At 47.6% G+C, this 15,260-nt stretch overlaps 1 protein-coding gene across 6 annotated transcripts in view; it reads left to right on the plus strand.

Annotated features, from left to right (window-relative positions):
* COL14A1 (collagen type XIV alpha 1 chain) overlaps positions 1-1,076 on the plus strand; it is a 224,599-nt gene extending 223,523 nt beyond the window's left edge. For 2 of the 6 annotated variants that reach the window (XM_043880417.1, XM_043880418.1), the window contains exon 48: positions 221-1,076. In XM_043880417.1, coding sequence (XP_043736352.1) covers positions 221-300 — 80 coding nt within the window. In that variant the 3' untranslated portion in view covers positions 301-1,076. The remainder of the gene's footprint in view (positions 1-220) is intronic. The other 4 variants (XM_043880421.1, XM_043880423.1, XM_043880422.1 and 1 more) reach the window with 4 other exon arrangements.
* The last annotated feature ends 14,184 nt before the right edge of the window (positions 1,077-15,260 follow it).

The following is a 15,260-nucleotide window of genomic DNA, read 5'->3' on the forward strand; positions in this document are numbered from 1 at the left end:
TTTCTGCGGTGCGCCTGACCCTCCTTTTACTAACCATCTGGAACCTCCTGGAAAAGGTGTGCACAGCCTGCTGGAGTGGGGCGCCCTCACCTTCTACCCAAGCAGGACATCTCTGTACTTTAGAGACCAAACCCGTGCCTCTGCGGACCCAAAGGAGGGGAGGACACCAACCTGTGGCTCCTGGGTCCTGTCAAGCCCCCACCCCACTCTCCCCCTCCAGCTCCCCATCCTGACCAGCCAGAGTTCACCCCTGTCCAGGATGAGCTGGAGGCCATAGAGCTGTGGGGCTCTGGGATCTGACAGTCTCGGCGGAGCTCGGAGGACCGACCGCGAAGGCGCGTAAGGCGACGGACCCGGGAGGGAGGTCACCGCGTGGTTGGTATGCTTCCTTTGGGGGCTTGTTGCATCAGCCTGTGTCTCCTATTTGGACACTGTTAATATTGTTATATTAACAGAAAAGTGTATCAAAAAGAAACTCCTTAATCCATACACCACAGGACTGATTTTTGCTTGTTGTTTTAGTGGTGTCCTCAGAGAAAGATTGGCCCTAAAGTTGAATTCTGGAATCCTTTCTGCATCGGGTGACCGCGAGTCCTAAAATGCAACAAGACAGAAATGACTGTATTTGAGGGAAATGGGGCCCCAGAACAGGAATTCAAAGGGATTCAAAGATGATGTCATTTATCCTTATCCCCTCTAGGAATGACCTTGGTGAAAAGAAAAAAAGGGACATGATTGGAGAAACTACCTCTTGCTTAATTAATTGATCTAACTCTGAGATCACTTGGTCACTAGCTTCACTGGTATCCAAGAATATGTGTTAGAATATGGCCTTTCTGAATTTGGCAACTGTGAAACTAGATTCAGTTCTTTCCAGTGGCTTTTGACGTATAACCTAATGCCTTCCCACTGACTCTGATCCAAAGAGTTCCAATTTTGATGACCAGTCGATCCAGCAGTATGTTCCAGAGCTTGCCCTCCTCAACCACATGGATTACTTTGTACATGCAGATATGTTTTTGCAAATCTATTTCCAACCTTTCTTTAATAAGCAAATAAAATTTTAAAACAATGTACATATGTTGATTCTTTTTATTTTATTCCATTTCTATATGTCACCTTAAACTTGTGTTGTCTTGGCTGAGGTTTAACCAGAAAAATGATGGCTGCCTTCCTTTGGACGCGCATTCAGGCTTTCATTCATTCAGAGTGTGGTAGGACACTTAACAGAAAAAAAGCAATTGTCTTGAGCCTAAGCGACTGGCAGAATTCTGTTATTCATTTATAACCCACCAGACAGCAATGACTGAAAATGTAAGACTGATGCTAAATAAATATTTGCCTGAAGAACTTATCCTTTGGGCTTAAGAAAAACCTTTAAAACTCTAGGAAACAAAGAGGAAATGAGGTTGAATCTAATAGACTCTAATTCTAAACTATAATTTGCCTTTTGCTCATAAAGGAAAACACTTGTTTAGTCTCTCTTTGTGACCCCATGGACTGTAGCCTGCCAGGCTTCTCTGTCCGTGGGATTTCCAGGCAAGAATCCTGGAGTGGGTTGCCATTTCCTTTTCCAGGGAATCTTCCCAGACTAGGGATCGAACCCAGGTCTCCTGCATTAGCAGGTGGATTCTTTACCACTGAGACACCAGGGAAACCCATGCTTGAAAAAGATTTTGGGTCCTATTAATTGTTGAAAATAGAAATTTGAAAGAGAACCATAAACTGAATGTATATTCCTTTTTTTTCTGTAGCATCTAGTGACAGGTAATTGCCAGAAGTTGGGACAGGGTCCTTTATCACCAGAAGCTGTATTCTTCCTGAATCAGCAATGACTCTTGAACTTCTTTGGGTCCCCTTACCACACGGCTTGGTTTAAGACCTTTTCATACAAAATATTCAAACAAAAATGTCTACGTATTGCCTTTGGGGATCCAGGTAATATTTTTTTTGGTGCCTGTGCAGGAAATGAAAGCAGATGGTGAGCAGGTGACCAACAGTGGTTCCCTGTTAGTTATGCACGTGCTTCCGCACACAGAAAGCAAGGCTAATGAGAAGGGAAGCTAGCACAAGACTGGACGGCCTGACCCAGAGTCACCTGAGAGCTCTCAGCTGAGGGGCTGCATCGTCCGTCACCGTGTTCCCTTGCATCTCAGGTTTCTTGGTCTTAAGGGGGTAGAGAGGATATTCTATATGCTTTGATGTTTGGTCCTTGGAAACGCATGGACTACTGTGTCACTCAGAAGACACTCAAAGTTTGTTATAGATGGTGAAAGATCAACCACTAGAGGTTCTAGACATTCATATCATTCTTGAATTGTGCAAATAAACTTGGCTTTGATTTTACTTGGTGATCTAAATTTGTTTATTTAAGTTACGGGAACATTTCATTAGTTTGGAATTTGTCATCAGTTGGACCCTGTTCATGAGATTTTTATTGAGTGAAATGTTCATAATAAAAGGTGTAATTCAAGTTCAAGATTTTTATGTTTACAATACTTTGCCTTGTAATAAAAGCTGATTCTGAAGTGCATTGTTATTGACTTACCTATTTTGGCAGGAATATACTGATATATTAACTTATACTTTATATCATTTCTGAAAGTAATCATTTCATAAAAGGACATTACCCTTCAGAATTTTAATTTGGTTAGAAACTCCTGATTTCTAGAATTGCAGACTTAGGACAGAGTGATTGAAGAGTTCAGTTTAGGAGGTAATTGAGTGCGAGTTGAAGCTCGGAAGAGCAATCTGTGTGTGTGTGCGCGTGCGCTGAGTCGTGTCCGACGCTCTGTGACCCTATAAACTGTAGCCCGCCAGGCTCCTCTGTCCATGGACTTTTCCAGGCAAGAATCCTGGAGTGAGTTGCCGTGTCCTCCTCCAGGGGAACTCCCCAAACCAGGGATTGACTGAACCACCGTCTCCTGCATTGCAGGTGGATTCTTTTCTGCTGGACCACCCGGGAAGCCCCCAGTTATTCCAGAATAACATTTAATTTCCACCTTCTCTCAACTGTCTCGAAGTGCTGCAGTCATACGCTCTGAAATCAGACCAGGCTCGTCTTCCTGTGTGAAGCCTTCCCTGAGCGCCCCCCACCTGGTGGCCTCCATGACCACGGCCCTGCCATCCCTGCTGCTGTGGTTTGCTCTCTGACCTCCGTGCTCCCGCTGTGCCTGTGAGCACTCTCTAGGAGGCGCCAGGCCGCCCACGGTGTGCTCAGCCCTTGACCGCTGTGCAGAGGCCCTCTGGAGAGTCACCCCATGCTAGCGCAGTGCGGCTTGTCATCGGGGTCAAACCCTGCACCCCGTCTACAGTGGGAAGAGTGGCCGGAACATCCGGGAGACAGCAGTGATGCCCAGGAGTGTGTGATCAGCTCCTTGCTGCTGCTGCTGCTGAGTCGCTTCAGTCGTGTCCGACTCTGTGCGACCCCATAGACGGCAGCCCGCCAGGCTCCCCCGTCCCTGGGATTCTCCAGGCAAGAACACTGGAGTGGGTTGCCATTTCCTTCTCCAATGCATGAAAGTGAAAAGTGAAAGTGAAGTCGCTCAGTTGTGTGCGACTCTGCGACCCCATGGACTGCAGCCCACCAGGCTCCTCTGTCCACGGGATTCTCCAGGCAAGAGCACTGGAGTGGGGTGCCATTGCCTTCTCCGGGTCAGCTCCTTAGAAGTTTGCAAATCAGATCTGTTAAGTATCTCGGAATGTGAGGGAGAGGTTTTTAAACAGAAATAGAGTCACAGGGGTAGAAAACAAAGGTGTGGTCCCCAGGGGGGACACTAGGGAGAGGGGTAAATTGGGAGACTGGGGCTGACATATTACATGACTGCTTACAAAAGAGGCCGCTGACAAGGGCCTCCTGTGCCGCACAGGGAGCGCTGCTTCCTGCTCTGGGATGACCTGTGTGGGGAACGAGTCTAAAAGGAGCGTGGGTGCGTGTGTGTGTGTGTGTGCGCGCGCCTGAAACCACAGCATTGTTAGTCACATATATCCAGTAAACATGCAAGCAGCCAGAGAGTTACAGTCTGTGCATTTTAAGTGACTTTAAGGAAGCCTTCCGTCTTCAAATTTTAGAAATATGCATCACTAGTAAGTACTTATAATAAGTAAATAAACCTTGTCTTTCTGTAAATGTATTCCTGTGTTCATGTACTTGTCCATCTCTGGGCATCCATCCATCCATCAGACGTTTAATTAGCATCTACCATGGGTTCAGAATTCCACGGACAGAAGAGCCTGGTGGGCTACAGTCCATGGGGTCGGAGAGTTGGACGTGACTGAGTGACCTTCACTTCACTGGGGGTTCAGCCGTGTGTTATAGTGGAGGGGGAGCAAAGGCAAGCTTGCTGGTGTAGGTTCCTTTAAGCTGAAGCAAGTAAGGTCATTTGGACAAGGCTGGAAGATCTATCGCATGATAAAATGTTCAGATTTCTGCCTGAAAGCAGCAGGAAGTCAGTGGGGGGTCTTTAAGGAGGTGAGTGACCTGACTGGCCTTACTTGAAGGCACAGTTTTTATGTGGTGTATGAGACAGGCTGGTGTGGGGAAGGAGCAAGGAGGAGAAAGACGTTCAAGGACGCCCTCCCACATGCTAGCTTCTGTTCTGGATGTGTTAAGTTGACTTGCACAAGATAGCTTAAGTGTTCCCTTTTTACAAATGATCAAACGCACTAAGTGGAAAGTCCAGGGTGATACACGTCTCTGGAAGGGACAAAGGAAGGATTCTCAGGGGTTTGTTCCCCTGGCTCCTGGCCCCTCCTTTAGCGGGGCTGTCATAACCTGAACGGACTTCTGGCCAGCCCGATACATCCATCCCGCGATGCCTGGCTTAGGGGTTCAGATGACGGGCTGGACTGTGGTGATACGGGAGTGAGGGGAGCGGCTTTAACTACTGAGGGAGAAATCTGCGGGCAGGGTCTGATGACCGATGGCAGGAGGCTGGGCGATGATAGGCAGAGGGAAAGAATGGCTTCACGACGGCAAGTCTGGGGTTGAGTGAATGGGAATTTCACCGAGACAGAGACTTGAGGAGGAAAGGAGAGTGACTTTAGAACAGCGAGTTGGTTTGAGGTGGTTCTGCTTTTCTCGGAGTACAGTATTAACAGCAGATATTAACTCAGGGGGATTGAGGTGGGTGGGGAATGACGCTGGATGACTAATTCAGACCGTGACAGCTGTCAGGACTGAGTCCCTGTGGGCCTGTCCACCATAAGAAGGGCTGTGCAAATGCAGAATGGACGTTTCCAAGGACTGAACCAAAATATTTGGTTTAAAAAATAACTTTTTGTTCTGATTTGATGTAGCATTGGAAACACTGATGCAAATGGTCCATTTGTGCTAAACAAGCTCAGAGTTTAGATAATTCCTTTGTCACAAAGTTCTGGTTATTCTATACTCTCTAGAATAACTGTCCTTAACAAAATTTAACTGAATGAATATATTTGCAACAGTTTTACATTATTTATCAGACTGAATAATCGTATTAGAAGTTTGGCTGACACAAGATGCCTGAAGTCTTGATAAAATTTAAAAAGTAAGGTGCAGAACAATATTACAATATTATCAAATATTATAATTTATAATTAAATATTATAAATTATTATACAATACTATTCTGTTCTATCCATATTGAAAATTGGGACGAATAAACTCCAGACACTTAACCATGGTTACAAGTCCTCCTGGTTACGGGCTTGTGCAAACTGTTACTTTCACTTAACTGTTCCTGTTTAACATTTCTCTATTGTTTGAAAAGTATTTTGCAATAAACCTGTGTACTCAGAAGCTTAACACTTTACAGGAAAATCACAGAAGATTTCAGAGCAAAATTCTACCTTACAAAAATAATCTATCAGCTTTTTAATACCCTTATCATAATAAATGATATGAGTGAATGAAGAACGAGTCACCAGTATTTAGAAAAACGGAGGCAGTGATTGTTTTAGAAGCAGAATCGAAGGGTCAGTGGGAGGGGTGGGCCAATTTGCTTGTTCCTAGGTGCAGAAATGTTAGTGATGGTTTATTTTCTCTGTATCTTCCTAATAAAAAACATGTGCTGGCATGAATAGCATATTTCATTGTTTCTAGAATGTTTAATTACATTTGATCTTATTGATTAAAAAGATTACCATGACCAGTATAGTGAAATTGAACTTCCCTAACTTAAAAGAAGTTTTATAACAGAATCCAGAGAAGTGAAAATATCTTTTCTTCAGATTGAGATGAACTTTGTACTGTAACAAAACTAAGCTGAGTCAGATAGAAAGAGAATGTGTGCTCACTGAAGACATTCATCTCCATTTTTCACCGTCCTGTCATCTGACCCAGAGTCGTGACTCCTGATGAAACTGTATCCCCATCATATCCTAAAACTCATGTCACAAAATCGTTAACCAGCTCAGCTTTCACTCTGAGAAATCATTGTTATTTGAATGTGCTCAGATATTGAATAGATGTGTTGAAGGGAATTTGGTTATTAGAAAACTCGCGTGTCTTCACCTTACCGATCCTTTCTCACATATATGGTTATATTTCTGAGCGGGTAGGTGTGCAGATTGAAAGGACTGAGCTTCACAGAGCGCTTTGGCAAACATTCCGGTTATCAGATTTGGACACCACAAGCAGAAGCCCTGCTAACTAAACCTCCGTCTCTGGCTGCCTGCTCTCATTCTTGGAGTGTTGCCAATGAGTTCTGTCTCTGATTTCAGTCGAGTGTGAGCATGTTTCATCAGACCAGCAGAGAGCCACAACTCTGAGGGTGATAGACAACAGAAAAGCTAAAAAGTGGATGCAGTTCAGAAGCTGACTGCACAGGTAGCAGTCCGGTGTGAGTTGTCCACAGCACTGGGGCAATTTACCGTTCTCCCGAAATACCCACGGTCCACGCCTGCAGCGCTTTCTGAAGGAATCGGGTCTGTACCTGCAAGGCTGAAGGTGGCTTTCGAGAATTGGAGAGTGATCCAAGGGACGGTGAACCTGGTCACCCATCTCCCCAGCAGCTTGGCTGTGTGCAGATAGACTGAGGGTTTCTGCTGGCACAGCTGAGCAAAGATTATGGCTTGGACACCATTTCTGAACCTTAATATCTCCTTGTTTTCGTTTGGAATTTTTATGCCTGTCAAACAGTCACCGACAAGGCCAGCGGAGTTTGGAATCCGCCACCTGCTTCTGTACTCACGAGTGTTGTACCACCAGGCATGCTCAGCTGTGTCTGACTCTTTGCGACCCTCTGGACTGTAGCCCACCAGGCCCCTCTGTCCATGGGATTCTCCAGCAAGAACACTGGAGGGGGTTGCCATGCCCTCCTCCAGGGGGTCTTCCCGACCCAGGGATCAAACTTGCATCTCTTGCGTCTCCTGCATTGGTAGGCGGATTCTTTCCCACCGTGTCACCTGGGAAGCCCAGTTACTCATGAGGGACCTTGTTAGCTTGGAGTTGTTGTCCATACATTCTTCCCTCAGCTGATTAAAGACTGGATTTCTCGTCTCCCTAAACCTGGTGTCACCAGAGACGCTGTGCGGTCAGGCCAGCCCAGATGGCTGTTCTCTCGCTCCCTCTTTGACGCTGCGGGCCCAGTGCCTGCGTCGTGCACACCTGACTCACGCGGCGCCCTTCCCTCCCCGCCCCCAGCCCCCGCTGGTACTTGTTCTCCAAGGGGTGCTGAAGGCCCGCCCATCTGCAAGCCTCCTGGTAACTGATGAGCAGCCTGCGGTCACTTCCTCCTGTAACGGGCAGCTTTCCCTTCTCTCCTGGGAGTGGAGACTGCACCATGCCTGACTGCAGTCTGCTGCCCACGGTGGGCACCACTCCGGGATGCCGCTCCGGACGTGTGGGATCCGTGAGCCCACTGGCATCGCTGTCACTGACTCCCGCCCGTCCCTCAGTCTTGGAGCGGGTGGGCAGAGGTCTTACAGGCCTGCAGGCTGCAGTCCAGCAGCTCCCGTGCGGTGCAGGGACCTGCCCATTGGCTGCTGAGTTAGAGACAGTCTAGCCTCAGCTAAAACTCTCTTCTTCTTGTAATGCCATTGGCAGCAACACAGATAGATCTAGAGAATGTCATCCTGAGTGAAGTAAATCAGGGAAGGAGAAATATCATATGACGCCCTTTGTATGTGGAATCTAAAAAGAAATGATACAGATGAGCTTGCTTACAAAACAAAGAGGCTCACAGACTTCAGAAAATGCACTTATGGTTTCCGGGGGCTGGGGTACTTTGGGAGTTTAGGATGGTCATGTACACAGAGCTATATTTAAAATGGATAACCGACAGGACCTACCGCAGCACAGGGAAGCCTGCTCAGCGTTAGGTGGCAGCCAGGATGGCAGGGGGCTTGGGGGAGAGGGGATACAACGGTGTGTATGGCTGAGTCCCCTTGCTGCTCACCTGAAACTGTCACGTGGTTAATTGGCTAAACCCAGATTACAAAATAAAAAGTTAAAAACCCACAAAACCATATTCTCTTCTTGTTGCGCACAGGTTAGACTCTCATTTCCAGACTGCCTCTATAGCCACGTGACGTGTCCTCGGCCTATGAAGTATGTCTGAGGGTTTCCAGCCCCGGAGTTAAGAAGTGTGTGCATCTTGTCTGCCGCCCTGTATGTGGGGACTCCCCGGGCTTCTAGGAGCCTGGAGGCGTCAGACGGAGGGCGCTGGGTTCCAGGAGGACTGGGGGGTGCTGTGCTGACGCTCGCCCCTCCTGGGGTGAGTCCGGGAGCCTCCCGTCGCCTCTGGGTCCCCGCCGTCTGGAAGCCTCTTCCCCAGACGCAGCCTCGCGCACCACTCGGTCCCCAGGGACGCTGCCAACTGTGCCCGTACCTCCGCGCCCACCCTGCCGGCGAGCGTACCTGCGCGCCCACCCTGCCCGCTGTGGCACCTCCGCGCCCACCCTGCCGGCGAGCGTACCTGCGTGCCCGCCCTGCCCGCCCGCATACCTCCGCGCCCACCCGACCCGCTCAGACTGGCGTCAGACGCCACGGGTTAAGGGCTCAGTTCCCCAAGGTGGCCCCTGTCTCGGAGGCCAGTCACAAGGCCAGGTGATCACTTGCGTGTCTGCCTGTAAATCGGGTCTCCATGCCCACCGCCTCCCTGCCCCCACTGGGGTTCCCTGGCTTTGCTAGAGCAGCTCAGAGCTCAGTAACCTTCAGGTTCCTCACTTGGTTATTGGTTTATTGCGGAGGAAATTCAAGGAAATTCAACAGCCAGAAGAAGAGATACCCAGGGCGAGGCCCCGAGCCAAGCAGCCTCTGTCCTGTGGAGTTCTGGGCTCAGCACATCGACAGGAGGATGTGTCTTTGTTGCCCAGCCTGGAAGCTCTCGGAATCCTGACCTTTGGGTTCCTATGGAGGCTTCCTTACACCGGCACTGCATGGAACATCACTGACTAAACATCGGTTGTTCATGAGTATTCCCACCTCCAGCCTTCATCCCCTCCCTACCATCCATAACAAAAGACATCGCTGTGGCTTTCATCACTTAGGAAATGCGGACGTTTTTAAAGACCTCTGTGCCAGAAACAGGGATGAAGATCAAATACATGTGTCTATATATTGGGGGCTTCCCAGATGGTGCTCGTGGTAAAGAATCTGCCTGTCAATACAGGAGCTGCAAGAGACGCAGTTTCGATCCCTGGGTCAGGTAGATCCCCTGGAGAAAGAGGTGGCAACCCATTCTATTATTTTTTCCTGGAAAATTCCCTGGACAGAGGAGCCTGGTAGGCTACAGAGTCAGACAAGGGTTGCAGTCAGACTTGACTGATCACAGACACAGACACACACACACATAAATATGGATACATATTTCCCAGCCCAGCCTAGCACTCTCTGATGACCTAGAGAAGTGGGAGGCTCAGAGGGAGGTGGTACGTGTATAATTGTGGCTGATTTGCATTGTTGTACAGCAGAAGCCAACACAACACTGTAAAGCACTTTTCCTCCAATTAAAAAATAAATAAAAAAATAGATATATCTATCTAGTAGCTATAAATCAAGTATATATTAAATCAATATATATCAAATATATAGGTATATATAATATATATTTCTTATTATAAATCACAATAGCATACCATGATAGCAGGAAACTTTATTCACATACGTGTCCCAAGAACCCAGGACAATTTCTGGAATATAATATCAGTTGAATAACAGAATGTAACAGAGCCGCTGATCCCTTGTTAATATAGACTCGTGTTAGTCACTCAGTCGTGTCTGACTCTCACAGGCTGTAGCCCGCCAGGCTCCTCTGTCCATGGGATTCTCAAGGCAAGAATACTGGAGTGGGCTGCCATCTCCTTCTCCAGGAGATCTTCCTGCCTCAGGGATCAAACCCAGGTCTCCTGTATTGCAGGTGGATTCTTTACCATCTGAGCCATCAGAGAAACCCAAGAATACAGCATATAGAGTTGGCTAATGACTGCTTCCAAGGTTCAGACTTAAGAGATCAGAATTTCTGAAGGACACACGTATTTACATTTCTCCATGATTTATCTACTGTGCTGTTAACAATGCATAATAATAAAGTAATTCATAATACTTTTCTAACAACTTAAAAAATATTTTATTTGGACTTTGTGAATTTGCCCCAAAGTGAAAGACAGATAGACTTTATGCTCAGAATTTCCTCTAAATATTAAAAACCCTTTTCAGTTTCATGCTTTAAAATGGCATCACTGTTAAAGTGTAGCTTCTCCATGATTTAATACAGGCTGACAAATTGGCGCTCCACAAGCCCAACCTATAAAGCACAGGTGTGCTGTGAGCAAGATACTCTCTGGCAGTCACTGTCTGTAAGCTTTTACTAGGTATTAATTTTGGAATTGAAAAGTGAAGGCAGTGAAAGCAAAATTAAGACTGGAAATAAAGATTTGTTGGAAAGCAGAGAGCTTCTCGTGAACCAAGTGGCCCTGGCGCCTGAGTGTGTCTCCCGCGTGGTCCTGTGTGTGCCATCCTCTTTGGAAAAGGGATCCGACACCTTCCTGGCCGCCAGCCTGACAAAAGTCGGCCTCAGCTGGAGGGACCGGCTGCTTTACTGAGAGCCGGTCTCAGGTTCACGTTCTTCTTGAAGGTGGAGTGCTGAGTAGTAGTGATGCTGCAAAACTACTCAGTTCTCTTTATTTTAGACTTTTGGGCAGAGAGAGAGGAGGGGTGGGGGAAATACCGTTTCTCTGCAAGAACCTGTCCTCAAGTTGAAATGGAATCTTAATGTCTGTCTTGGAAAGATCAAGCCTTCGTAAATAGTGTTCTGTCCAGTTGAAACTTGGCATTGTAGAGATTGGCAGTTATATCCTTCCCGGGGCTTTCAGGTTTTGAGGACTCAGCATTTGCTACCTGGTCTATGGGAGAATTTTCAGCCTGGAGAGACCTGGACATGTAATGTTATTTTTGACCGACTGTGGTACTAACTTCCTTGTCCAGGAGAAGGTAGGAAAGCAAATCATGCAGACTTGGGGAAAAAAAAAAAAAAATGGGGCACGGGTATTGTGACCCTGTGTGGATCTGTCAAGGAGGAAATTAGCAAGAAACGAGGGGAAGGAAGGAATAGTAGAGGATCTGATAACTGCATGTAGTTCTTTAAAACCTCCTTCATTTTGGGGTAAACCTGACAAGTAAAACCAAATCCTGCTCTTCAGTTGTTTTTAAAGACTGTAGCATTGCTTCATCACTCCAAGCCTAGCCCCTGGTCCAGCTTATGGCCCAGTCCGTCTAAACAGAGAGACCTTATTCATCAGTCTCACTGACCACAGCTCTTGTATTCGCTTTGTAAATTTAGAGGAGGAAGTAGGCAGAGAAAGGAGAGCCTTGCATTCTGGGTAGAGGACGGCTTTAATAACCTGCTTTAGTCCTTAGCTGTCTAGGCCCCCTGGCTAGGTCCTGGTGGAACCCTGGGATCCCCCAGGCCTGGAGACGATGGCTGGCTGTGTCAAGGGCATCACTGCGCCCATTCAGGAGACCTTACAGTGAGGTGCACCCTACGCAGACCCAGGCGTGACATGGGGGTGATGCCAGACTTTGAGTACAGGATCTCCCATTTGGCCCCGTTTTCTGGGGTCGGGCAAGTGTGACCTCTTAGGACCCACCCTGGAAGAAGAGTCTGCCTGATGGAAGGATGTGCTAAACCAGGATTTATACGTGAGTACAGTTGTCTGTACTATGAAGTGGCATATACAGTCCTAAAAATTAATCCCTGCATGATGTATCCTGGGCTTATGGGAAAACTGATTCGAGGCAGAAATCTCAAACCTTATACCATCTTATGATACAAGAAAACTCTCAGAATTTTAAACAGGTTCCTAATTTAAAAAAATTACAGTAAATACAGAATGCTATTTTGATAAGACATGAAGCTTGCTTGGTGGAGATGTTGATAGCAAACAGTTGTGGCTTTTGAGGAGAGCTGGGAGGCTTTTGTGGCATGGAGGAGAGCTGGGAGGAACACTGTAGTTTTCCGAATTAAATGGGAAAGCAGAGATTGGTATCTGTGGCTTATTGCTCTATTTCTTGTTTCCCTGAACTGGCTTAAAACAGAAACCCAGCTTTCCTGGCTTTGTGGCTCGCCCCTTCTTGCAGAGAAGCGTCTGCAGGACCCCAGCTGAGCTCAGAGGACATGTGTGCTCTCCTGCTGCAGGAAGTTAGTTATCCTGTGTGCTCAGTCACGTCCGACTTGTTCCGACCCCACGGACTGCAGCCCGCCAGGCTCCTCCGTCCATGGGGACTCTGCAGGCAAGAACACTGGAGTGGGTCTCCATGTCCTCCCCCAGGGGATCTTCCTGACCCAGAGACTGAACCCGTGTCTCGTGTCTCTTGCATTGGCAGGCGGGTTCTTTACACTTGAGCCACCTGGGAAACCGCAGTTATCCTTAACCCATTGCAAATGAGTGCTTTTTGGTTTTCAGTCCCCCAGAAAGCAGGTTATTGGAAACTTGATTAACGTTTTTTTCAAGTGTCTCTGTGTTTGCTACTGTGATTACTTTATGCCCTCTGGCTAATACGCAAAACCACATTTTCTCTCCTTTCAAAACTCTGCAATGCTTAAGGTTTTCCCTTTTCCTTTGCTGCTTATGATCAGGACACTAACTCATGCTTTACTGAAAACAGCAGGCAATCACATGGGTAAAACAGAGACAGCTGTTGTGGATTGTTCTTCCGCCGTCATTTTGTTCAACTGGATGGTGTTTTTCACACTTAGCTGGTGTTACTCAACAGCATAACACTTAGCACCTGGTGAGAAACTGCACATGAACAATTTTGGTTTTAGTGACTTGACTCCTTGTCTAGTTTGCACGTCACAGACACATGTTGCAAGAGTATGTCTATCAGCTTTCTTTCCCTCCCCATGAGATCCTTGGAATAGAATTTCCTTTTTTAATGTAAGTTTGTATTTTTTTCTTCAGTTCTCTTGTTTCTTCCATTCAACCCATTTTAACTGGAGCGACGAGTCTAACAGCTCCGCTTGTTTGCCCCCTCAAGTTCCCCGTCCCCTACAATGAGCTGTGAATTTTATTTGGCTCCCTGTGTTTATGTTCTCCGAAGAAAGACAGAGATCTGGCTGTTAAACTCTCAAGGAAAGGCAAAGGGGCAGGACTGGGAAGTCTGATAGCATCTGCTTCTGAAAGCCATTTGGTACAAAAGCCTCTTTACTCTGAAAGCAAAATGGAGTGAGCCCCCGAGCGCAGGAGGGATTCAGTCCAACATAACCCTTTTAGGTCTACACGGGTCTGTAGGGTTGCACAGCCTCCGCCCCCGTGGTCAAATGGGTGCTCACTCAGCAAGTGAGAGTCTCAATATTCTTACTGAATGTTTAACACACTGGTCCCTTGGTATCTGTGGGCGAGTGGGTCCCAGGACTCCCGTGGACGCCAAGATCTGAAAACCCGAGCCCTCATACTGTGGTGTGGTGTCAGAAGCCCTCTGCACCCGCTGGTTCTGCATCCACGGAGTGCAGGGCTGACAGGGACAGGCCAGTTTGTGGCTTAGTCGTGTCCGACTCTTTGGAACCCCATGGACTCCTCTACCCACGGGGATTTATAAACAATACCGGAGCAGGTTGCCATTTTCACTTCCAGGGCATCTTCCCAAACCAGGGATCGGACCTGCGTCTCTTATGTGCCGGGCAGAGTTCTAGGTGCTTGAGGCACAGCACTTTTGGGGATACAGAAACCCTCCCTACAAAAGCTGCTCTACCGGGCTGGGGGCTTTTTTCTACACCAGTTCACACCCAACATCACTCGTCAAAAGTAAGGGGCTGGAGCTTCTTTCTGGTCCCAAAGTCTAAAATGTAACTGCCAGTTCCTCCTGAGCAACAGCTGTTGACTTGTAGCAAGTCATGCTAAATTTTGAATTTGTGATACATACATACTCACTCTTTCTCATCTAGTGGTGGCTAAGTCCATGGCCTTCTGAGCCAGACCGCCCGGATTCAAGTCCTGATTGTACCACTCAGCAGGTCTGTGATGTGGTCAAGTTATTTATCGCCACCTTCTCGTGCCCATTTTTAAATGGGGAGGTAATCTTATGTACAATATTGGTTGATGTAGGAATTAATTTTAATTTATGTAAAGCAGATGTGTTTGGCCCATTAAAAGTGCTTAATAGCGATGCTTTATGTTTAATGTTACTCTTTTCCCCTAAGTGGACTTAACTCATAGCTCCTACAGTTACCTCAGCACCTACAACTCCCAGGTGGACATATGTACGTGCGGGTCGATCCCCAGCTCCTTTCCACCCGCGACAGACAGCAGGCTCTTTGGTGGGTGTGAAGGTGTGGGGGGAAGACATGTGACTTCTGTTTCCCAAAGCCTGCACCAGGCTTGGTGTACGTCTGCTGCTTGAGCAGCAGAAGGGGTCTGAAACTCACTCCTTGACTGGCTGGGCACACTACCCTAAAAATCCCAAATGCAGCGTCTTAGCTGCTTAATTTCCAGAGGAGACTTTGCTGGACACATTGATTTGAGCGGGCCAGTCCCAGCGCCCAGGACAGAGGTGAAGAGGAGCCAGCAGGAGAGACGCGGACACAGTGTCGCAGGTGGGGCAGCGAGGTTTCTAGGGAGCAGAGAAGCATTGCTTGTCAGCCTGGTGTCCCGGAAACCAGGAAGCTCTACAGGACACAGAAAAAGGTGACGCAGTGTGAAGAGAGCTTAGGCAAGCCCTGCCTTGCAGAGCTGGTGGGCTGGATACAACAGCCCCTGAAAGGAGACGAGGAGGGCCTTGCTCCCCAGGCGTGCAGAGCTCGTCACCTGGGCCTGCGCGTCCCGTCAGATGAGACGCCGAG

Source organism: Cervus elaphus, chromosome 21 (assembly GCF_910594005.1).
Source record: "Cervus elaphus chromosome 21, mCerEla1.1, whole genome shotgun sequence".
NCBI lineage: Eukaryota > Metazoa > Chordata > Mammalia > Artiodactyla > Cervidae > Cervus > Cervus elaphus.